This window comes from Podarcis gaigeae (assembly GCF_964106915.1).
Source record: "Podarcis gaigeae genome assembly, chromosome: 7".
Taxonomy (NCBI): domain Eukaryota; kingdom Metazoa; phylum Chordata; class Lepidosauria; order Squamata; family Lacertidae; genus Podarcis; species Podarcis gaigeae.
The window spans coordinates 86,366,869-86,391,720 of record NC_139683.1 but is presented as its reverse complement, the minus strand read 5'-3'; the positions used below and the strand labels follow the sequence as shown (position 1 = coordinate 86,391,720).

At 46.0% G+C, this 24,852-nt stretch overlaps 1 protein-coding gene and 1 long non-coding RNA gene across 5 annotated transcripts in view; one reads left to right on the top strand and one right to left on the bottom strand.

Annotated features, from left to right (window-relative positions):
- The window catches only part of LOC310848844 (protein diaphanous homolog 1-like), an 83,085-nt gene that overhangs the window by 9,576 nt on the left and 48,657 nt on the right, over nucleotides 1-24,852 (bottom strand). For all 3 annotated transcript variants that reach the window (XM_083748379.1, XM_083748377.1, XM_083748378.1), the window contains 8 exons: nucleotides 14,637-14,732; nucleotides 14,412-14,506; nucleotides 13,872-13,973; nucleotides 12,279-12,518; nucleotides 11,991-12,120; nucleotides 8,471-8,595; nucleotides 5,809-5,973; nucleotides 4,931-5,066 (listed from right to left, as the gene is read on the bottom strand). In XM_083748379.1, coding sequence (XP_083604505.1) covers nucleotides 4,931-5,066; nucleotides 5,809-5,973; nucleotides 8,471-8,595; nucleotides 11,991-12,120; nucleotides 12,279-12,518; nucleotides 13,872-13,973; nucleotides 14,412-14,506; nucleotides 14,637-14,732 — 1,089 coding nt within the window. The remainder of the gene's footprint in view (nucleotides 1-4,930; nucleotides 5,067-5,808; nucleotides 5,974-8,470; nucleotides 8,596-11,990; nucleotides 12,121-12,278; nucleotides 12,519-13,871; nucleotides 13,974-14,411; nucleotides 14,507-14,636; nucleotides 14,733-24,852) is intronic.
- Nucleotides 1,089-11,727, top strand: LOC310848914. Of its 2 annotated transcripts, XR_014566683.1 has the most exons (3): nucleotides 1,089-1,269; nucleotides 9,312-9,597; nucleotides 10,332-11,727. It is a non-coding gene; the product is annotated as an uncharacterized lncRNA (long non-coding RNA). The 2 variants fall into 2 exon arrangements; XR_014566684.1 differs by having other exon boundaries at nucleotides 9,312-11,727.

Below are 24,852 nucleotides of genomic sequence, written 5' to 3'. Positions count from 1 at the left end.
GTCTCAACTGATCGCCTTCCCATAGCAACAAGGATGCTCCTGGTCCAAAAACCATGTGCCAAGGGAGACCCCTGCATTGTTCCTTTGGCAGAAGCTGTGCGCTGCCATGATCCTCTCTTGTCAGACGAGCAGCTCAGCCCACCTCACTTAAGCAGTCCAAAGGAGGTGCAGGAAAAAGAACTAAGGGGCTGTGCCTTTGCTTGGTATCCCTTCTCACAGGAAGAAGGGAAACCAGTGACACCTTCTACAGACATTAGGAGGGGTGAGAGGAAGCATGGCAGAAGCAAAAGCTCTTGCAGCCTTTAAGGTTTTGTGAATGAAAACTCATGATTTGGTGCTGTCTCTGCATTCGGGGAGCTGGTCCCTCTAACATCCTTGCTGGGATACAAAGGCCCTGCAAATATGTCTGCTGAGAAAAGGAGAGCCCAAAGATTACATTATCTGCAGGAGCACAAATGTTTCTAATTCATTTAATTCCACTGTTGTCATCCCCGGCTCCCATCCACAGTGAGCCTGGTGCTGAAAGCGTTAACCACTAATTCACAGGCTGCCCTGCAAATCTTGGTTTCCGTGGCAACAGCTCCTGGCTAAACATAAACCTATAAAATCACACTAGAACATCTGTTGGGTACTTTCAGTCGGTCTGAATCCATTATCCACAGCGCCACCTGCTGGCAACAATAACCTGCTACACCTGACCTATATCTGTATATTCAACCTGCTAAGCTATAATAATAATAATTTATTATTTATACCCTACCCATCTGGCTGGGTTTCCCCAGCAACTCTGAGGTGGCTCACAACAGAATATTAAAAACACGATAAAAAAATTCAAACATTAAAAACTGATCTAAACAGGGTTGCCTTCAGATGTCTTCTAAAAGTCAGATAGTTGTTTATTTCCTTGACAGCTAAGAGGCATGCATATAAAAATGCCCTCTTAAAGGAAATGTGTCCACCAGTGAGCTCTGTGATAAGCAAGAAACAGTCAAGAGAGCAAAACGTTCCACAGCAGTCCTCCAGGACCAGACCAATGACCCACCGAGTCTAACATCCTATTCCCAACTGTGGGACATGGGGGCGCTTGCCTAACATCAAGTCAAGATCTTGCAGGAAATGGGCACCTATACTGGCACCGCTTCTCTGGCAGAGGTGGGGGCATGAAATGAGGCACCCATGAGGGTGCTGCCATAAAAGTAGGGGACTTGTGTGCTTTGCTCCAGAATCAGCCCCTCCCTTCAGTGTCAGCTAAGAAGGACAGTTAAGAATGTCAGTTAAGAAGGGCCAACTGTCTCTTCTTGTTCCTTGCCTCACTTGCCTCAAGTTGCTGTATTTTGTTTCTCTCATTATGCTATTTTGCTACAGTTTTCTTTATTATTAAGCTTAAAAAGGACTCCTGACAGTTAAAGTCCAGTTGCGAACGACTCTGGAGTTGCGGCGCTCATCTCGCTTTACTGGCCGAGGGAGCCGACGTTTGTCCGCAGTTTTTACGGGTCATGTGGTCAGCATGACTAAGCCACTTCTGGCGAAACCAGAGCAGCGCACAGAAATGCTGTTTACCTTCCTGCTGGAGCAGTATCTATTTATCATCTTGCACTCTGACGTGCTTTCAAACCGCTGGGTTGGCAGGAGCAGGGACTGAGCAACGGGAGCTCACCCCGTCGCGGGGATTTGAACCGCCGACCTTCCGATCAGTAAGCCCTAGGCTCAGTGGTTTAGACCACAGCGCCAACCGCATCCCAAATATTATTAAAGCTTAGTTTACATTTAAATAAATAATAATAATCAAGTCAAGCCACTGGTCCATGCAGTTCATTCTCACTGAACCACTCGCAACCTGACTGAATTATTTTGTAAGTTCAATGGTGCCAGCTCTTGATTTCTATAGATAAGGGACCCCTTTCTCTTCTCCCCACTTCTGTGTTTCGTTAAGCTTCAGGAAGAAGCAGGAAAACAGCACTGGCCTAAGGGAGATGGAGGTACCCCTTAATTCTTACTGCTGTTTCTCTGCTTGTTCCTGAAGCTTAGTGAAATATGTGGAGAGGGGGAGAAGAGAAAGGGGTCCCTTATCTACAGAAATCAAGAGCTGGCACCATTGAACTTACAAAATAATTCAGGCAAATTGGGAGTGGTTCAGGGAGAACTATGGGGGCCCTCCATCTCCCTCACATCCTTCTTTCACTAGGCCAGGGCTGTTTTCTCTGCTTATATATTACTCACAGCACTGTTTCACCACAGTAATCCAAGACAAAATTGTGGGGGAAGGGGAAAGGAATGTGAGGAGAACCATAAGCCGTGTCACTCAGCACAACTTTGAGTTGCTCAAAGGCAGGGGTAACTGGCAGGAAATTGCGGGAGACAGGAAATAAGCAGACAGGGGTAGTAATTGAGTCCATATGTTCTAACAAAGGAATGTTTTTGGTAGCTAAGAGAGGATTGTGTCTGTATGTAAGGAAGCCTTCTGGAAAGACACAGATTAGCAGACGGTCACTTGGCTGGGCGATCAGAAGCAGCATTTGGAAAACTTGCGCTAATATTGGAGGCATGAATCAGAACTGTAAACTGACGCAGAGCCTTCATTAAAGCCTTCTAAGCATCTAGGCAATTAGAAACTAAGATCTAGATAGCATTCTAATTAACAAATGCTATCTATTTAGATATGTGACTGCTGCATTAAAAAGGGGTAAATTAGTACTATAAAGTCACACAATTGCTGTTCAATTGCAAGACATGCAAGTCAAGCAAAGCTACGCTTTCAGGGGAGTAGCTGTGTTAGTTTACCGCAACAAAAACAACAAGAGGCTTGTAGCATCTTAAAGATTAACAACTTCATTGTGGAGAAAGACAGGGGTGGAAGACCCGTGATCCTCCAGAATTGAGGCGATATACTCTGACCAATGGGCCAAGATCATCATTAATGGTAACATCCTCCAGATGTTGTTTTTGGAAGGGATGTGGGTAAAACCTCAGCGCCTAGGACTTGCCGATCGCATGGTCAGCGGTTCGAATCCCCGCGGCGGGGTGCGCTCCCGCCGTTCGGTCCCAGCGCCTGCCAACCTAGCAGTTCGAAAGCACCCCCGGGTGCAAGTAGATAAATAGGGACCGCTTACCAGCGGGAAGGTAAACGGCGTTCCGTGTGCTGCGCTGGCTCGCCAGATGCAGCTTGTCACGCTGGCCACGTGACCCGGAAGTGTCTGCGGACAGCGCTGGCTCCCGGCCTATAGAGTGAGATGAGCGCACAACCCTAGAGTCTGTCAAGACTGGCCCGTATGGGCAGGGGTACCTTTACCTTTACCAGATGTTGTTAGACCACAACTTCCATCATCTCTGACCCCTAACCATGCTGGTAGGGGCTGACAGAGCCCATCATCATATGGAGGGCACCACATTGGCTATCCCTGGTGAAGCTGTCATAGGTTAGAGTTCATCAGACATATAAAATGTTTTCCTCAGTTGGCAAGTGTATATATACACACACTTTGGTGAACTACTGTCTTAAATAATCCTGGGCTGAAGTGGTACTGCTGTTATGTAGCCCCATTTATTTACAAAGTGTTCTCAAAGCTGTTTGCTGAGGAAAAACTGAGCATAGACCATCATGCAAGCTAAAACACACACAAGAACAAATTCAAAGCCCTGGCAGTAAGCGAAGCGCTTAGCTCTTAAGGCTTGGCAGAACAAAGTTTCTACTCGTCTCTGAAAGAAGACAAGTGAGGCAAAGTACTGGAAGGGATTCCACAGGATTTAAATGCCATGGAAAACCATGAAAAGGAAAGGAGCAAAATCAAACTGAGCTCTGAAAGGAAGAGGAAGAGGAAGAAAGCACCAAAAGAAATCATTTAAGCATACCATGCTGATGAACAAAGCCCACTAAACCAGAAAATTCCTGCACAGAAAGCATTTTTATATCGAAAGTTGCATTAAACTTGTACATAAAAGGTAAAGGTAAAGGTAAAGGTACCCCTGCCCGTACGGGCCAGTCTTGCCAGACTCTGGGGTTGTGCGCCCATCTCACTCAAGAGGCCAGGGGCCAGCGCTGTCCGGAGACACTTCCGGGTCACGTGGCCAGCGTGACATCGCTGCTCTGGCGAGCCAGAGCCGCACACGGAAACACCGTTTACCTTCCCGCTGGTAAGCGGTCCCTATTTATCTACTTGCACCCGGAGGTGCTTTCGAACTGCTAGGTTGGCAGGCAAAACTTGTACATAGAGAATCATAAATGTAGAGTCATTTTGCTTCGGGTAGATATGATGGAAAACTGTGGTCCATCACAGTTTCCCACCCCATTTACACCCAGCTGAAGATACGCTGAGGCTATCAAAATGTGACTCCATGCATATTACTTAATATCATTTCACTTCCAAACTGCGTCCAGGGTAGGCCTGTGCCAAGTATGAAGAGCCTCTTCAGATTTCAAGACACAAACCTAAGAGGTGCTGCTACTGAAAACTTCTATGATTGAGATGCAAACTGGTATATAACTAGGGATCTGCCTGTCAGTTAAAGGGGCTTAAGTTTGGCTTCCTTTTCCCCTGCACACAGCCATAATGGCTAAACAGAATCTCCATGTTCAGTGGCAGTAGCCCTCTGAGTACTGGTTGCTAGGGGGCCTCCTTATCTCTTCAAGGAGACTGGAAGGCCACAGTTGCAAGCAAGATGCTGGACTCCGGGTCTGATCCAAAAGAACTTTTATGGGATCCTTAAGGGAGAGGAGGCACTGACCCTCCTTCCTGCAATGACTCTGCCCCCTTCAAAATAGCTTTCCATCCACTGAGACAACTATAGAATAAATCCACTGGCACTGTTAGGAAATCAGTATCAGTAGGCCAGGATCTGTTACTGTACTCACTCAAGACTTCAGTGCCAAGTCCCTCTGTTTTGCATTCGGTCCCCTCTTCCCTATTCTTACCACCAAGCTGCTTTACATTACCTGCATTCATATCTATCAGTTGCTCTCTCTTCTGTTGTTTCTCCTGCCGTTCCTTCTCAGCCTTCTCTTTGGCAAGCTTAGCTTTACGCATCTTCTCTTCCGTCTCCCGCCGCTTCTGATTCTCCTTTACGGCTTGCTGAAAAGCAGACACAGCTGCCTGGTAAGATGGACTACGGGGGAGTTATGTCCACCTGATGTTTCCTTCTCAATGGCATAAAAGATAGCTCAAGAAAAAAACTAGGACAATGCGAGAGAAGAATTCAACAGGTTTGTGTAACTTGGGTCTACTAACAGCTTTAGCTATGTTAGTTAAATGAAACCTCCAAGTTCATAGGAAGTAAATGCTAGTTACTGGACACAATGCAGCCATATGCCTTTCAACATCTCAGATGAAAACAGGCACGTGCATGTTACTGCACCAAAACCCACACTACACTTCTGTATGCAAAAAGAAACAACCTTTGGCAAGCTTTATCTCGCAGATTTGGCTGTATAACTGCAATGCAAACACATTAAAGAACATTTATTATCTGAATAGACATTCTCTCTCTCTCTCTCTCTCTCTCTCTCTCTCTCTCACACACACACACACACACACACACACACACCCTTTTAGGTGAGGAGATGAAGGCTCAAGAGTAGCAATTCTAGTGTACAAACACATTTCAAAAACACCTCCACCAAAATCTCTGCAAAAGGCCTAATAAGGGCAAAATGAAAAACTCATGCAACGAGAGGGGGCTGTCTCCCACCAGGCACTGTTTCATGTGCTGCTGGAGGCACAGCGCTGGGTGGGCTTTCACAAGTCAGACACAAGCAAAGCAGTTTGCATGAGCAGAGGGTTGTATGCAGCTTAGCAGGCCAGAGGGGATGCTCACCAAAAACATGATTCTGAAGTTGTGCAAATCAGTGAAGAACTCCTCAGAAGATATTTTACTGGTGTCAAACAGAAAATATTGTCCTAATTCCATATAGAGGTTTTCCATATTTGAGTGCATCATCCGCAGCTTCTCATATTGCTCCTCAGCCTCCTTAACAAAGCTGTAAGACTTGAGTCAAAGATCACAGTTGCTGAATGGAGGTACAATCTAAGTTTAACAAAAGAGCTCTATCTGCAGGTGACCCTCGGTGTTCTCAGCTGCTCTCCCCCTTCCATGTCATCTGCCTGTATTTCTGTTTCAAACCAACTAACTTCTCTCTCCACGCCCCCCCCCCCCAAACCCCACCTGCAATTCAGAGTTCTAAAGGTAAAAGGTAAAGGTACCCCTGCCCGTACGGGCCAGTCTTGACAGACTCTGGGGTTGTGCGCCCATCTCACTTAAGAGGCCAGGGGCCAGCGCTGTCCGGAGACACTTCCGGGTCACGTGGCCAGCGTGACAAAGCTGCATCTGGCGAGCCAGAGCCGCACACGGAAACGCCATTTACCTTCCCGCTGGTAAGCGGTCCCTATTTATCTACTTGCACCCGGAGGTGCTTTCGAACTGCTAGGTTGGCAGGCGCTGGGACCGAGCAGCGGGAGCGCACCCCGCCGCGGGGATTCGAACCGCCGACCTTTCGATCGGCAAGTCCTAGGCGCTGAGGCTTTAACCCACAGCGCCACCTGCGTCCCTAATTTCTACACGCATCCAATGACCAGCATTGCTTTGTGGCGCAGGGTTGCCTATCATCTGCTCACTAAGAATTCTCAATTATAAGCAGTTAGCTCCACCAGTCCTGGCAGCACCCACCCATGTATTGTAGAACCCTCCCATACTCACAGCTGGAGACTCCAAAGGATAGTACAGTGGTACCTCGGGTTACATACACTTCAGGTTACATACGCTTCAGGTTACAGACTCTGCTAACCCAGAAATAGTACATCAGGTTAAGAACTTTGCTTCAGGATGAGAACAGAAATCGTGCTCCGGCGGCGCGGCGGCAGCAGGAGGCCCCATTACCTAAAGTGGTGCTTCAGGTTAAGAACAGTTTCAGGTAAAGAACGGACCTCTGGAACGAATTAAGTACTTAACCCGAGGTACCACTGTATCTTGTTAGTAATAATAATAATAATAATAATAATAATAATAATAATAATAATTTATTATTTGTACCCCGCCCATCTGGCTGGGTTTCCCCAGCCACTCTGGGCGGCTTCCAACAGAGATGAGAAATACACTAAAATGTCACATATTAAAAACTTCCCTGAACAGGGCTGCCTTCAGATGTCTTCTGAATGTCAGGTAGTTGTTTATCGCTTTGACATCTGATGGGAGGGCATTCCACAGGGCGGGCGCCACTACCGAGAAGGCCCTCTGCCTGGTTCCCTGTAACTTGGCTTCTCGCAGTGAGGGAACCGCCAGAAGGCCCTCGGAGCTGGACCTCAGTGTCCGGGCAGAACGATAGGGGAGGAGACGCTCCTTCAGATATACTGGACCGAGGCCATTTAGGGCTTTAAAAGTCAGCACCAACACTTTGAATTGTGCTCGGAAACGTACTGGGAGCCAATGTAGGTCTTTCAAGACCGGTGTTATATGGTCTCGGCGGCCGCTCCCAGTCACCAGTCTAGCTGCCGCATTCTGGATTAGTTGTAGTTTCCGGGTCACCTTCAAAGGTAGCCCCACGTAGAGCGCATTGCAGTAGTCCAAGCGGTTAGGTGGCATACATCTGGTCCTACTGCCAACAAAATGAGCTGGACACACATGGGAAAGTATTAAGTAAGTTTGAGCTTGCTCCAATTTGAGCCATAAATAAATCTGGGACCAGACCTTGTCATTGCATGCCCTAACCCTGTGGTAAATGAAGAGGTCCCTTAGGTACAGAATGCCTCCTCAACACCACCAAAACCTCTCCCCATATGAACTGACCTGGACCCTGCAATCATAATCGGAGGCCCTTCTTCGTGTGCCCCCTCCATGAGAGGCCAGAGGGAGGCAACACAAGAACGGGCTTTTCCGTGGAGGTTCCCTGCTTGTGAGATGCTCTCCCCAGGGAGGCTGGCCTGGAGCCTTCATTGCATATCTGTAGGTAAAAACATTCCTCTTCTCCCAGGCCTTGGGCTTATTAAACTATCTATGGTCTTTTAAACTGGGGATTGCGGAAGCTATTAATTTAATAAACAACAACTACAGTGGTACCTCGGGTTAAGAACTTAATTCATTCTGGAGGTCAGTTCTTAACCTGAAACTTAACCTGAAGCACCACTTTAGCTAATGGGGCCTCCCGCTGCCGCCGCGCGATTTCTGTTCTTATCCTGAAGCAAAGTTCTTAACCCGAGGTACTATTTCTGGGTTAGTGGATTCTGTAACCTGAAGTGTCTGTAACCTGAAGCGTCTGTAACCCGAGGTACCACTGTACAGCCATGTGATCACAACTGTGCAGTCATTGTCTGTGACTTTGGAGAAGAGAGCCTTACTGGCAGCTCCCCTTGGTTGTATCTTATTAGCGCCCCCCTCAAATGAGGAAAGAATCCAAAAGGGCTGGTTCCCCAGTAGCACACATAAGAGTTCCTTATTCTACATGCTGTTCTCAGGGATTCCCAGTTCACAACGTTCTGAAGGATATCGACATTTTCTCTTTAAATTTATCCTTCTCTTCTGTAGCGCTGGGGCATTTGTCAACATCACGCCGCAAGTCTGAAATCTGTTTCTTCATGAGGTCCAGGCTTTTCCCTAAATCCGCTGCAGGAACTTTGGGGTGGAGGGAAGACAAAGCAGGAGTAGAGGAATCAGAAAACAAGGAATTTGCTCACTGTAATTTCTTGAGGGAGGTAGGAGGGCATTTTAATTTTAACTACAGGATATTCCCACCCATCAGACCAGAAGGCAGGGCTAGCTATTAGGGCCTTCTCCATGGTAGTGGTTTCCCCAACTCTCCAGACTGGGCTAGAAAAAAGTAAGAACTGTTAAAACAATAGAAACCCCAACCATTAAAAAGCACACAGGGTGATGTGCTGAACAGAATGAACAAGGAATCACACAGAGGCATAATTTCAATAACAGTACATGGGGGGAGCGACATTATCCATGATTCTCAGGGGATCCGTTTAGCATATAAAAATGCCTTCTTAAAGGAAATGTGTCCACCAGTCAGCTCTGAGATAAGCAAGAAACAGTCAAGAGAGCAAAACGTTGCAAGTGGGAAATAATCACAGCAGTCCTCCAGGACCAGACCAAGGACCCACTGAGTCTAACATCCTATTGCCAACTGTGGAACATGGGGATGCTTGCCTAACATCAAGTCAAGATCTTGCAGGAAATCAGCATCTATACTGGTACCGCTTCTCTGGCAGAGGTGGGGGGGGGGGCATAAAATGAGGCACCCATGAGGGTGCTGCCATAAAAGTAGAGGGCTTGTATGCTTTGCTCCAGAATTAATTCCCCTCCAATCAGTGTCAGTTAAGAAGGACAGTTAAGAAGGGCCAACTGTCTCTTCTTGTTCCTTGCCTCAGACTTGCCTCATGTTGCTGTATTTTGTTTCTCTCATTATGCTATTTTGTTTCAGTTTTCTTTATTATTAAAGCTTAGCTTGTTGTTGTTGTTGTTTAGCCAATTAGTCATGTCCGACTCTTCGTGACCCCATGTAAGCTTAGCTTACATTTAAATAAATAATCATCATCAAGTCAAGCCACTGGTCCATGCAATTCATTCTCATCACTCCCAACCTGACTGAATTATTCTGCAAGTTTGGTGGTGCCAGCTCTTGATTTCTGTAGATAAGGGACCCCTTTCTCTTCTCCCCACCTCTGTTTCATTAAGCTTCAGGAAGAAGCACAAAAACAGCACTGGCCTAAGGGAGGAGGAGGAGGTACACCTTAAGTCTTACTTCTGCTACAAATCAGCTTCTGCTACAAACTACAACAACAGGGTTCTCCTAGTAGTTTTGTGTGTCCTAAACACAGGGAAGGTGTTTTGGCATAACACTAAATCACACTTTCATTTAACTTCAGTTTCGTGTGTCACCCCAAACCCTAAAAGTTAATCCAGTTAGTTCAAACAAGACAGCTCCATAAACTATGGCTTGGCGGTTCTTCTTTTAACTAAACCCAACTAAGATTAACCACCATTGTTGAGATTCAGATAACATAGCAAACCGCGATTAATCTAAAATGGAAAAGAAAGCTTCCAAATTCCTCCTCTTAGCTGCATTGGAAAAAGAGGAGCTGTGCACTAGCCTGAGGCTTGCTGCAGCTCATTCTCATAAAGCTAAATTATGTACATCTGTAAACACCCCTAAGATTCATAAGATTTTATCAGTGACCAGCACTGTTATCTAGTATTTGTACACATGTTTTGTGACAGGAGGGCTGTTAAGTGTTCAAACCCCCATCACAAATCATTGTCTTGCTGCATTGCTAACGGCCACCTTGCATGGTCCTTCATCATTTCCATCATCCCCACACCAGAGGAGGGGCAGGGATGGAGAGAAAAGAGAAAGTGGCTTCCAAGGTCCCCTAATGGGTTTATCACACAGGCAGGATTTGAACCAGGGACTTCCTGATTTATTTATTTTTACTACTTTGTTGTTTTCTCCTTTGGAAGAGTGAAATAGAAATTTAATACTAATTTTCATGCTCAGCCATTCCGAGACTTAACAGCACAATCCTAACCATGTTCACTCAAAAAAGTAAGTCCTGCTGAATTTGGTGAGGCTTACACCTAGGTAGGTGGGCTAATGAGGGCAGCCTTAGGAGCCTGTTTTATCTGGGCTGAATGTTAGCGCTTCATTTACTAGGGTGCCAAAGGAAAGCGCTGCAGCTGATGGCAGCTAGCTGCAGGATAAATGTGTGTTTATAATAGGGAAATGAGACCGGAAGGCAGCTGGGAGCTCCTGATCACTGAACAAAATGAATACCCATGGCCAGTGCTCTAATGTTTCCCTTTCCTTCCTTCCGTGTTAGGCACTGACTCTCAATCCACAGCAGCAACCCATACAGCCAAGGCAAGAGAGATGGGAGACAGGACAGATGGACAGCAGAGTGATCGTGACGACAATTCTCCTGCCATCATGCTTAGAATGTCCTTCCTCTCCCCTAACACAAGTTAACGTCATAAATAAAGAACCTGGGTTGCTTGTTTCATACAGTCAAAATGTCTGATATGACCCAGATTGATTTATACAGTAAACACAGTCCTCAGCTGCACTCTGCCAGTGGCTGGATGCTGGGGATGAAGAGAAGAGGGCTGCAGCCTTTATTATGCCTTGTTTTGTGAGCTTCCCAAATTCATCTAGCTCTCCACTGTCAGAACAGGACGTATCTACGGCTTATGTACCACCCACATCTTAAGACCACCTTTTGCCTCCCAAAACTGAATACACCAAGGCTGAGCCAAAACGGACTCCCACACCCCCCCCCAAAACCCCGATGCCTTAGCTGCAGGCTATAAGGCTCCTGATGTTTGGTGGTGGAGTAAGGCTGAATAAGAGTGAAATGTCTGTTCACCTTACCAGTAGCATGGCACAAGTGGTAGAAATATGGGCAAGGAAACACCTGCGCTGCCTGGTTGGTAGGCAGCTGTCCACACTCCCCACCTTGCACCACCTTACTGTGGGCAATTTGATACAAGAAGCATCTCCTTCACCCTGAAGTGGTTTCAATTACTTGCAGGAACATTGCCCAATGTGACTGGTTACTGGGCACAGCAATATCATCACGGTCCCTGGGTATGGACTGAAGGCCCACAAGGCAATCAACTTTGCTGAAGCTAAGCAGGTCTGGGTCTGGTCAGCGCCCTGATGGGTGATTGCCTGGGAACATAGTGTATGTCACCTTGGGGTCCATGATGGAAGAAACTGGGACAGAAATGTAAAAAAATAACAAATAAGGTTCACAATGGGATCTCTGCCTGGGGTGCTATTGTGAAGGAGGAGCAGCAGCCCTGGATAATAAAAGAAAAAAAACTGCAGCCCTGAAACAGTTGTTGAGAGGCAAAGTGAAGCACAAGCAAAGATGTTTGAAAAGGGCAAACCTTTAGGATCCTTTAGCAGAATGCCCTGCCTCCCCGAGTCCCTTTTTCACATTAAAAAGCCTGAGATGGTAAGTTGCAGCCAGAGAACGCATGCACAAACACCAGCCCCAAAATACCTTGACAAGCCTTCTCCACGTGGATGAGTTCATCAGGAAACTTCAGCACTTCAGGATAACGCACCTCACACGTTTCAGCTAAGAAGTGCAGCAAAGTCATCTTCTGGTCAGCTGACTTTGTGTCTCGGAGCTGGTAGTGGAGAAAGCAGGCCACTGTGAGCTCTGTTAAATATGATGAATGCCATTCATCAGTTGCTTCTCCCCCAGCCCCAAAAGATGTCAGCGGCTTGTAGAGCCAGGATGACCTGAACAGATCTGTCTGCAGAGGTTCTGCCTGTAGAAGCTCACCTTGCAGAGGAAGCTGATGTTGAAACCAAAGGCATCAGCATTTGAGGAGCCAGAATTCATGAAGTTGCCCACCAGGAGGATGATGGAGAGCAGGTTGGAGAAGCTCTCACTCTTGCGGACCTCTTCACAGGCAGCTGTCACAGAAACTATCTGTGGTTTGATGTTTTCCACCTGCTCATTAAACTGTAGCTTGAAGAGGATGGAATTGAGACGGGGCCTCAGACTGGGAACTGTACTAATCTGGGAAGGAAAGGGGACAGAATAACACTGTCATGCACAGATGGAGGAAAAGGAAGACAAGGATGACAAGGAACCAAGGTGGTCTGTAGAAGAGGGGAAAGAAGAGAAAGGATATTTATCAGCAATTGTGGTTTCTTCAGGATCCATGTTGTGGAATTTGTACGGTGCTGAACACTTTGACACCAGCTTAATATAAAAAAAACCTATCAATGCAGCACATACACTGCGATTCTAAAAGAATATTAATTGGCTTTAAAGGAGCTTGCAAAACCCATGCGATTAAACATTCTGGTTTTCCCTGCCATTATTACAAACAAACAAAAAAAATAGAGGAAACAGTTAAGGCGTTACTTTGTAGAAAAAGTGCATGCTGAAAGCAGAAAAAGAACCTTTCCCCTTCAGAAGTCTATAGCATCCAACTCTGAGGATCCAATGTAGGATGTATGGCAGCAACTGCTCAATGAGATTGAAATAAATGGAACTACAAGTTTTATTCTGAATACGGGATGAACATTGTGGAAGGATAACTGAGAAACAGTTTGACTTTAGCAAGGGGGTCGGTCTGGTTTTCTCAGAGAAATATCAGCTCTAGCTCTGTTGCTTCTTGTATCTATGACCTTTGCAGTACTCAGTCCTAGAGACTAAAATGTCAAAGTCAGTGTTTCCTCAGAGGAACTTCTTGTACTATCTAAACCTTTCTGGCTTGTCCTTGATTATGTCTTCCTTGCAACACACAGGCTCAGAACAGAAATTGCTCACTTGTTGCTAGGACTCCTGTCCTTGCCCTGCCATCGCACTGATGCATCTAACCTTCAAATTCTCTTTCAAAGCCAAAAGAAACACTACTTGTTTGCTGAGCCAGGTGCTATCTAGTTGTGGCTTTCAGTAGGACACTCCAACAAGGACAAGGAAATGGTGCTTCCTGGCAAATGTGTCTGCCTGACTACTAAATGTTACTTTTCTCCCAGTTTAGGGCATCAGTTGCCTGGAGGGCACAGATAAAAAATAGTAATGACCCCTATGCAGTAGCCACGGTTTTGGTGGGTGAGTGGGAGCCAATACCAGATACATATCCTCCACTGGTCCCTGATTTTTTTTTTCTTTTCAATTTCCTAGAAGCCCAGATAACAGGGAACACAGAGGACTTTGTCAGTCCTCACATATGACAGTGTACAGCATGGAAGTAACAGAGAAATCTCTGGAGAGTGGATGGGACACATGAAGTTTGAGAAAGAAAATGAAGAAAACCATGTCATGTACATGATATGCTGAACTTGTCATGTTCAGCAGCTTCTTCTCAGAAAAAGATGTTCTCCCTCTTCTCTTTTCTAGAGGCAAAAGCAGCTCACTTACCACAACTGCAAACTGCTCAGGCTCAGCTAGTTCATCATAGTCTTCTTTCATTTCTGATATCATCTTCAACTTGTCTGGTTCTGGTATAAGCTTAATCAGGTTCTGAGAGAGAAGAGAAGGAAATTGCTCGCAATGGGGCCCCTAGGCAAAATGACCACACTGGACCTAGGAGACAACTGGCACTTCCTGTCACGGCTAAGGAATCATCTTCAAAGGGGCAGAATAGAGTGAGTTATTCCAGCCTGTGGGTACCTCCCCACTCAAGAAAGGAAGAACATTATGGCAAATATTTCCTCAACAGCCTTTTGGACAGAATTTGCACGGCAAGCATTAAAACAGAAAGGGCTCTCATTGCAGCATGGTCTCCATTCTCTATTATACCAGGGCCTGAAACAAATTGTGATCCACAAACCTGAATGCATATGATGTGGCTATCAACTGCTAGGACCCCAGTCATGGATAGAAAAGCAGACTTTACTGACATATGGTGGTCACAAGTTGAAGGGGGGGAGCGTCTCAAATGCTCCAGTCTTTGCTCACCTGCACCAGGGACTCAGTCAACACAGTTTCATTCACCTCCAGGATGGCATCCTTGATTCCCTCGTAAGGCATGCGGAAGGAGCCCAGAAATATGGCTGCCACAGTCAAAGAGAAGCACAAAACCTCCAGTCAGACTTCCACTGACTAATACACCCTAAGCCTTTCAAGCACACTCTGCAATTGCCCTTAGTACCACAAACACTTTGGCTAAATCATACTACTCACAAAGATTCTGTGCAATCTTCGGATCCATTACTCTCAGCTCCCTGGTCTTCTTCTTTTGTTGGACCTTCTCCTCTCCCTGCTCCTCCTTCGCTTTTGCTGTGGGCCAGAGAGGAATGCAGGGTCTTAGCAATTGAGAAGACGTCTCACTTTAAGCTGGGGAGCATGCAATTTCTTCACAGCTAAAAAACACAAGCATTTCTCTCCCCCCTCCCCGCCCCGGCCACCCACGAGGCATGGTGAGGCAGTTACCTCAGGTGGCAGACTGGGGGGCCCTTGGGAGGGCAGATCCAGGTCCCAAGGAGTATCCTGCACTGCTCCTCTCTGGACTCCTACCACCCCCCAGCCCCCAGGACAGGAGGTGGGCTTCAGCAGGCAGGCACCATTTTCTGTTTTGCTTCAAGCAGCTGAACGTCTCAGGTCGGCCCTGATTCCCCCACCACAACCTTTCTGCCATTAATTGATTTTGTCAGAAGTAGCTAATAGAAGACAGTAGGGAAAGACACTTAATCTTTCTCTGTCTTCTGCCTCAAATGCCACACAACTGGTAGCAACTGTAATGGGAGTGATTGAGCAATAGGAGTTCTTTCAGACTAGCGTTTGCTTGCAGGTGTATCTGAAACATGTCACTGGTGTGTCACACAGTGTGTCTAGCAAGATCATTATTCAGCTTCTGAATAAAGGCCTCTTTATCCTTTGACAAATCCTTTGGGACCCACCGCTCCTGTTTTCTTTAACCTAAGCTATACAGTGGTGCCCCGCAAGACGAATGCCTCGCAAGACGGAAAATTCGCTAGACGAAAGGGTTTTCCGTTTTGGAGGTGCTTCGCAAAACAAATTTCCTATGGGCTTGCTTCGCATGACAAAAATGTCTTGCGAGTTCCTGCAGGGTTTTTTCCCTCCCCCCCCCCTTTTCCCCAAGCCGCTAAGCCGCTTATCAGCTGATCCGCTAAGCTGCTTATCAGCTGATCCGCTAAGCCGCTAATAGCGCTAATCCGCTAATGGGCTTGCTTCGCAAGACGAAAAAACCACAAGACGAAGAGACTCGCGGAACGGATTCTTTTCGTCTTGCGAGGCACCACTGTACTATGCTTCTTTTGTTCAGATTTTTTTGCTAGTTTATATAATTGTATAAACTGTTCTATTTGCTTTTAATTGCATGACTGTAATGTTTTAACTTGCCCTGGGACTATACAGTGAAAGGTGGATGAAGTATCTTATCATAAATTAAGAAAATAAAATGCAGATTTGATCTCAAGGATTCCTTCCAGGCACTAGCAATATCTAACACTATGCCAGAGTCTCTTTCCTTCTCCCTTCCTACAGACTGAGGGGTGTAGCCAACTTTCCTTCAAAGCATTCATATTCTGTGCTTCTATGTAAACAGGGTATCAGAGACACGGTTGCATTGCCATGGAGCTCTCGCGTTTATTGTTAAGTCATCAGGGTAGCCCACTAGGGCCCAAATCTGAAGGCAAAAGGAATCTCTGCTTTTTAAGAAGCTCCCCTGCAATACATTTGCAGGAGGGACTCCACTGCCACAGGGCCAACGCCACAGCAAGTAAGTGGCACACTGAATCAAACTCCCTGGCAGGATTCCACGGGGAGACGGGAAGATTTGGGGTGGGTCAGTGGGTGGGTAAGGGAAGAATGGACATCATTCACTTAAAGGCAATGCCTTAATATAGCTTCCTTTAACATTTTATCCTCCCTGTCTGATACATACTCCATAGGTTAGGAGTATTATGGGTAAGGTTTTGGAGTCACTGACCTAGTTTTCTGTGCATCTGCATCAGTGCACAAATTAAATTAAGGGTTCAGAGACGGAAAGAGAGCATGGCTGCCTTTAGCATATCTACGCGGGTTGGGGGGCTCTCCAGATGAGAAAAGGCCTCACATGCAAGTACTGGTGAGAAGTGGGAGATGCCATGAATAGAAAGAGGAATTCTGCTTTTAACTATGATATGGAGATGGCTGGGGAAGAAATTATATGCCTATTTGTGTGGGCTGTTAAAATCAGAAATATAATCAGAAGTACAAGAAGCAACTATTCACTGAGGTGGTAAACCTGTATCTCAGCTGCTTATCTTCTGGATGAGGCAGGGGTTACAGAATATTATATTTATTATTATTATTAGTAGTAGTAGTAGTAGTAGTATGCCATCCATCTGACTGGGTGGCATCAAGCAAATTAAAACATCAAACACAGTAGAACATTGGTCATTAAAAACTTCCTGATCCAGGGCTGCCTTCAGATGTCTTCTAAAAATCAGAAAATTGTATATTCCTTGACATCTGATGGGAGGGTGTTCCACAGGGTGGGCATGACTACTGATAAGGTCCTCTGCCTGGTTCCCTGTAACTTCTCTTCTCGCAGGGAGGGAACCACCAGAAGGCCCTCAGAGCTGGATCTCAGTGTCCAAGCTGAATGATGGGGGTGGAGATGCTCTTTCAGGTATACAGAACTGAAGCCATTTAGGGCTTTAAGGGTCGGCACCAACACTCTGAATTGTGCTTGGGAACATACTGGGAGCCAATGTAAATCTTTTAGGACCAGTGTCTCCTAAAGATGGAATGTCTCACCTACAAAAATACTCCTTGCATGCAGAAAACTAGATGCCAGGGAGAAGGCAAAGCTAGGAAGGCTAATTTTCTATGTACAGGAAATATTTTTTCTATGTGGAATAACATTCATAGAATCATAGAATTGGAAGAGACCATAAGGGCCATCGAGTCCAACCCCCTGCCAAGCAGGAAACACCATCAGAGCACTCCTGACATATGGTTGTCAAGCCTCTGCTTAAAGACCTCCAAAGAAGGAGACTCCACCACACTCCTTGGCAGCAAATTCCACTGTCGAACAGCTCTTACTGTCAGGAAGTTCTTCCTAATGTTTAGGTGGAATCTTCTTTCTTGCAGTTTGGATCCATTGCTCCGTGTCCGCTTCTCTGGAGCAGCAGAAAACAACCTTTCTCCCTCCTCTATGTGACATCCTTTTATATATGTGAACATGGCTATCATATCACCCCTTAACCTCCTCTTCTCCAGGCTAAACATGCCCAGCTCCCTTAGCCATTCCTCATAAGGCATCGTTTCCAGGCCTTTGACCATTTTGGTTGCCCTCCTCTGGACACATTCCAGTTTGTCAGTGTCCTTCTGACATTCACTCATGTCATTCTCTACCTACATTCTGAAGTTGTACCGGCCAGCCACAGATTTATCAGCTCAATGAAAAATGAGCAAAGATGACCTCAAATTAGTGAAGGCAAGCAGGATGGGGGGGGGGGGCAATGGACCCTGTGGAAGCATCTTGGTTCCAGCAGGCATGATCACTAAATATGGAGACAGGCAGAGAAGGGGGTCCTGAGCTACAAAACAAGGAGAAGGAAGAGAAGAAGCAGATACACTTTGCATCTCAAAATGAATTTAAAATAAAAATCCTTGAATAGTGGCAAAGAGAACCCAAATGACCAACTCATTTTTCATAAAGAGAACTCTGGGGATCCACATCACAGTAGTCTCCCCAAGACAAGTTCATTCACAGCGTAAGAGTCAAAGCTCTCTAGACCTCTGGCCACTGCAGCTCACAACCATTCAACCCTTCTGGCTTTCAGGTGCAGCACTGAGAAATAAGACAGGCACACACAGCAGGTAGTACGGCATTTTAGGCTATTTTTTGGGGGGGGGGGGAAATAAATTTCCCTTTTCAAACCTCTTGACTCAGAAAAATAAAACAGACTAAGATAACAATTATATTCGTCCATGACTTCTGCTTTTTCCTCGGTTGCTGTTTTGGAAAAAATTGTCACTGCAGTTCAGGGCAAAGCATTCCTTTCTGGTTTAACTGAATGATGCTTCAGACTTTGCCAGAAATGTAAGCATATCTCTCCGTGTGGTGTGTTGTGGCATCAAACTGCAGTTAAGTGAGTGAAAAGGAAGGCGAGCAAGCTACCCAGACTGCTAGAATTTAGTACCACAGACAGAAAATGGGTTCAGCGCTCCTATATGCAGAGCTTGGAAATGGTGCTATGCACAGACACAAGGCAAGCTTTCCTGAAGAAGCAGGGGGTGGTGGCGTTTGCTTGGGCCTGGCCTGTGTCTGCGCATGCCTGTGAGAGGCAGAGGGGATAGCAAGCAGAGACATCAAAAAGCCGCAGCCTTTGACTCAGCCTGCCTCACCCTCCCTGCAGACTCCTCCCTTCCTGAGTCTTATTTCTCTGCGCCATAAACACAAAATGGAGTCTAGAGGGAAGGCAAACATCCTCTCTAAAATGGCTGAATGCGGCAAAGGAAGACAGGGAATAGTAAAATAGGGCAACAGCACCATCTGGTGCTTGAAGAGTCCAGCACCTGATCCCTGTTAGTAAAGAAGCAGTGGGATTAGACTGCACTTCAAAGGGAGTTTAGGACAGATCTGTTAGAAAACATAGAAAGCTATGGTATAAGAAATTATAATACTAAAAAAAAGGTGAAATAATATCTTCCTTATAAAGAGATTCCAACAGTAATCAGAAATCTCTTTTTGCAATTGCATGCAAACAGGAATTTGACACTTGCATGACAGAAAACTACACACTCAGCAACAGACCCACATTCATCTTGTACCTTCTCTCTCCTTTAAAATGCTCACAGCCAAACTTTTTTACTTTCTTGCTCACAACAACAAAGAATTGGGAAGGGGGGGCGTGATTCTACAGCTGCAAAATGGGCTAAGTTAGTAGTACAGCCTTTGCATTCCCTTTCCAGCTTTGCAATGCTTTCTGCACCTGGGACTTCCTGCGTGCAAGGGATGCGCTTCACCGTGGAGCCGCTATGGCATGTCCCAATTACTGACCACAAACGGGAATGGCCACCAAATTTAGAAACCGTACTTTCTAATAGAGAGCTTACAAAAATAAATGATGGTGATGAATTTACTCTCAAAAGTGGGCTCCCTGGGTATCCTCGTGCTGCACGCCAATATTTGAAAAATTATGCCAGCACCCACTTGCTTTTCACAAACACACCCAAACTCTTGAAGAAAACCTCAGTTAAGCAAAGTAGTTTGAAACCACAAAAAAGTAGAAAAGGGGGAGGTGAAGCTTTGTGTGGAAATATTCACTTTCCTCACAATTCCATTCATTTGCAGCTGGAAAGATTACCTAGCCACCTTTGTATAAACCGACTAAAACGCATAGTAACTCAACTTTTGTCCATATCAGGACACCAGGCTAAGGAGGTTTACATGACCCTTAGCAACTACTTTCACACCCTTGAGTGAAAAGTATGTAGGGTGGAAGTGGCCCCTGAGAACCCAAGGTGGCATGCATTTGGTTCTCCGGCAATCATCCTTTCAGGAGATTCAGACATGCGTGTTATGCGGCTTATGAAAAAAACAGGAGTACACAGAAGGTAGACCACAATCCACCAGTGAACCACTGAGCAGTTTTGGGCAGATGGTCTTCTACTGTCTGCTGGGATTTTACCAAAGAAAGTTGAACTAGTGTGGCTCTTCATCTAGCAAGGTATCTGTATATACGTAAGCATATATATGCATACATTTAATTGACTCTTCTATGTTAAGAAATATTGAGTATTGTAGTCAGCTCTTATGAATGTAACACACATGGCAGATTGCAAAATGATAAACAATGCCAGTCTCCTCCTGAGCTGCTCAGTATAGAACATAAAAGAGCTGGCAATCTGCAAAGTAGGGTGTGTGTGATGACTCAGAGGAAGATCTGGAAAACAGGCCTATACTTTGTCCTGAGGCTAAGAAATCAGAACAATGGTCAGCCTCATAACTTTAGCAATGTAAGATGACTTCAGATGAGTGTGGGTGAATGCCCTGACTTGCAGGAACAGCTTACGGCAAACTTTTCCCAAGCTCAACCTGGGTGACTCAGCAGAGGAGTGCTGGGAAAGCACATTTTACACATTCGGGTGGGTCCCTAAGCCTAAGGCAGTTGCCAGGGCTGCAGGGCATGGGTGAGGCACAGAGGCGCACCCTTGTGGGGAGTTCAGGGCTAAAAAGAAGTCTATGGCAACATCAGGAAGGGCAGCAGAGTGAAGGGAATTGGAGTGACCCAGCAGTGCTGCAAAATAAGGGGCGTTCATTTCACAAAAATGCACACAGAGTTAATTTCAAGGGCAAGTAAGGGCACTACCCAAAGCAGAATAAGGCAAATAGTCACAGAGGTACTTAAAAAGGGAAACAGCTAAGGCCGAAAAAAGCTTGCAAGAGCCCTACAGTTATTTGCTGCCCCCCCCCTTCCCAAAGAGAGCTCCAGAATATTCATCTGCAGCATCTCCACAGCATAAAACAAAGGGGCAGAGAAGGGTTAAAGCAGAATGTGATAGTTCAGAAGCAGATGGAAGGCTTTCCCCAGATTATAATAATCACCATCTCAGGTTCTCTCTAGCCTCCCGCCCAGAAGGGACTGGCAAATTCCTCTGCCACATTAAAACCAAAACACAAAAGAACCCCTAAAATGTGATCTGAGCTGCTGCTAAAGTTTCCCCATTGGGGAATAGGTGGCATGAAAGGAAAGCAGCAGATGGAGGGGGCCATAGGCTCTGGCAGCAAGAGAAAAGCCTTTGTCTGTGGGAAAGAAACACCCAGGCTTTTCCTTCCTTTGTTTCTGAGAAACGAGGCCAGCTGGAGGGGAGGGGGGAGGGAGGGGAGGGGAGGGGGAAGCGGGAGGGGGAGGAGGGGAGCCACCGCCCTGGTGACACAATGTCAGCCGACTGCATCCTCCAATCCAATTGCTCTGACATCACTGCCAGGAAACGGAGCCAAAGTGGCTCAACTGCGCACATCTGGCGGATGGAAGAAGCACTGCAAGCAAGCATTCTCCCTTTTTCCCTCCACTAGAAAAAGGAATATAAAGATTCCTCACTTAAGAAATACCCCAACAATATAGTGGGAGCATAAGAAATATGAAGCAAATAAACAACCCACAGCAAGGGTTTGCTATAGTCACCCCAAGGTTTCTTTAAAAATAGAATAGAATACACATACAAACCCGGAGGACAAGCCACTTATCCCAGACTGATGTCCAGTGCTATTTTTCCAACAAAAAGAGGTGCCAGAACTCACCATGAACACCTCCCTTGTTCTCTTATACAGTGGTACCCCAGGTTATGAGCTTAATTCGTTCTGGAGGTCTGCTTTTAACCTGAGGTACCACTTTAGCTAATGGGGCCTCCCGCTGCTGGTGCTGCGCAATTTCCGTTCTCATCCTGGGGTAAAGTTCTCAACTCGAGGTACTACTTCTGGGTTAGGGGAGTTTGTAACCCAAAGTGTTTGTAACCTGAGGTACCACTGCAATGGCAATGGCACCCTCCTGAGAGGTGCTAGAACTAAGTTCCAGCAACTTCCAGCTGAGAAAAGCCCTGCTGATGACCATTTGTTTCCAGGACAAAGTCGTACATCTGTAGCACTTTTAGATTACTGGTATAATCAGGGTTTCGAGTTATCTTCAAATATTGCTGCTGGCATGTTTCTGTGCATGAATGAATGCAGAAAGTCACGGTAGTTGAGCCAGCAGTTTGTACCCCTGTGACTGCACATCTATTCAAGTATATACGTGCCCCTCTGCGGAAATTTCATCTCTCTAAAGCTGTATCTTTCATTCTCTTGCGACTAATTCACATTTATTTACAGTGGGACCACTTCCCCTCTCACCTCACTTTTGACAACATGTGTGCAGTGAGGCTGCAGGTGACACCAAACTATTCACAGTCGTTCCCGCATAAATGACTGGAATGGGGCAAAGCCACGGGAAAGCAGCGCTCAAAGCAAGGTGATGCTGCTTCCCTTATGACGCCGCAGGAACAGCCATGCCATCCAGGGGACATAAACCGGGCCTGGAAAAAAACGGACCCTCTCTTCTCTTCTACACCAGTGTGGTGTAGTGGTTAAGAGCGGTAGTCTCCTAATCTGGGGAACCGGGTTCGCGTCTCCGCTCCTCCACATGCAGCTGCTGGGTGACCTTGGGCCAGTCACACTTCTTTGAAGTCTCTCAGCCCCACTCACCTCACAGAGTGTTTGTTGTGGGGGAGGAAGGGAAAGGAGAATGTTAGCTCCTTTGAGACTCCTGAAGGGGAGTGAAAGGCGGGATATCAAATCCAAACTCCTCCTCCTCTTCTTCTTCTTCTGACACTCCAAGAGGCATCCAGTCTTATAGATACTGGCCTATCCTCACTTGGGAAATGTACCAAATAGAAAAGCTCTGCCCCCCCAACCCTGCCCCTGCAACACACTACATGGGATAGCCATGCATTTATTGAAGTTTGGAAACACAGCATTGTTCCCTCCGCCATGAAGGAAAGCGTACTTCACCAAAATCTCAACTTGTGGGAATGTTGAAGGGGATATGGCAGACTGAGCGGTCATGTGGCCACTCCCTCTGGTAATTTCACTATTTTAGGGGCCCAAACAGGCTGGTTCCCCTTCTGTTCTGCCATGCTGACACTAGGTCCTTAACACATACATCACCCCAGTGAAATGTCACAGCAGAGTCCTACCTATAGCTGCACCTGAGGGACGCTCCACTGCCTATATGCTCAACAGGAAATCACAGCCAATCATGGGGCCAAGTTGGCCCTTTACAATTTTATATGTACATGCCTGCCCCATTCATAGTTGGAATTTTTAGGTGTACTTGAAAGACCCTAATCTAAAACTAAAGAAGAAAGAAGCAATGTGTGAATGGCTCGCATAAAATATTTCTCACTGTGTACCTGTACCTGTCACATGTTTTATTGCAAAAGCTCCCGACACTATGCAGATACTGCGAAGTATCTGGCCTGGAGCATTACTATTCCAGACGTCCCCGCTAATGGAGTGTGTACGATCTTGCTACTTAAAAATGTAGACAATGAAACTTTGGATTAGCTAAAGGCCTGTTAAGCTGTTTAGCTATGAGAAACAACTTGACCTGGTACACTAACAGAGATGTGAAGGACGTTACACCATTATTGCCTATCCTCTGTACAATGCACAAAAAACAAGGAGTGCACGTGCAAGCTAAAGCAGAAGAAAGGCAAAACATGCACAAAAAGGCTGATCATACAAGCCTCACTGAAAGAATTCTATCCTGGTGATCATAAGATTGCAATATGCATAGACACCGATAAAGAATGTATTTGGAAACAGGTTCTTTATGCTGAATACATGTAACGTAAAATGAATTTTCAAATCAGTCTTTTCTTTTGCTCTTTCGTGTCCTTCTCCCTACTTCCACTAGGTGGCATTCAAAGCACACAGTTGAGAGATTCTTACTCATCATAGAAGTGAATGAGGGGGCTCTATTTACTTAGTAAGTTTTTAGTAAGTGTGCAATTTTGAGCAAATCCTTTTAATGCTAGCACTTGGGTGAACACTGTACTCTACAGATCCTCCTGTGCTGCAGCAGGCTCCACTAACAGTTATCAGCATGCTCACCTACAGGAAAGATGGTTGGTGAGCATAAAAGGGGCAGGACTTAAAAGTTCAAAACTGTTGAGAACAATGAGCTAGTGTGTCCTGCTCTGTGTAATTATATCCTCCCCTGGAACGAAGTCTTCAGGAAGCTCTAGCACCACAGAGAGAGCCTTCCTGAAGCAAGAGACACCTGCCGGAGCCTTAAGCCCCCTACCAAACCTAGAATGGGAGCTAATGCAAGGCTTAGGGCAACAGTGAACCTGGCTGAGTTCTAAGTAAAGCATGAACTCCAGGATCAGCCACCAAGAGGACAGACTCTTGAGGGCTATGCAAGAATGGGAAGATCTGGGCCTTTGGGGCATGACTCCCTTGAGCAGGGAGCTTGCAATATAGATCTAAGAAACTATTTCAGCCAATTCCGAACGCAGGTGACCTTTGAGGTCCCTCCCAACTGTTTAATTATAATGTGACCCGGAATGAACATTTTAACTCTATTCGTTCTGTTCAAGTCGGATCATGATCCCTTCAACCCTGCCTCAGCTTTCCTCTGCTACTGTGTTATGATCTAACACATCATTAACTATCTTTAGGAAAATTAGGACATTTGCAGTTCAGTGAAGCTTGGATTTGTTCGAGTAAGAGTTTAACTGTGGGGAGAGGAATGGGGAAGTGGGAAAAGAGAGGAACTCATGCCTTTTGAAGCTCATGTTAAAGTGGTCCACCACAAAGTAAAACTAAGCATGGGATAGGAGGGAAAGTCAGACTAGAAATGAAGGGCAAAGAGAGGGAAGATAACCAATCTGCTTCAGATGA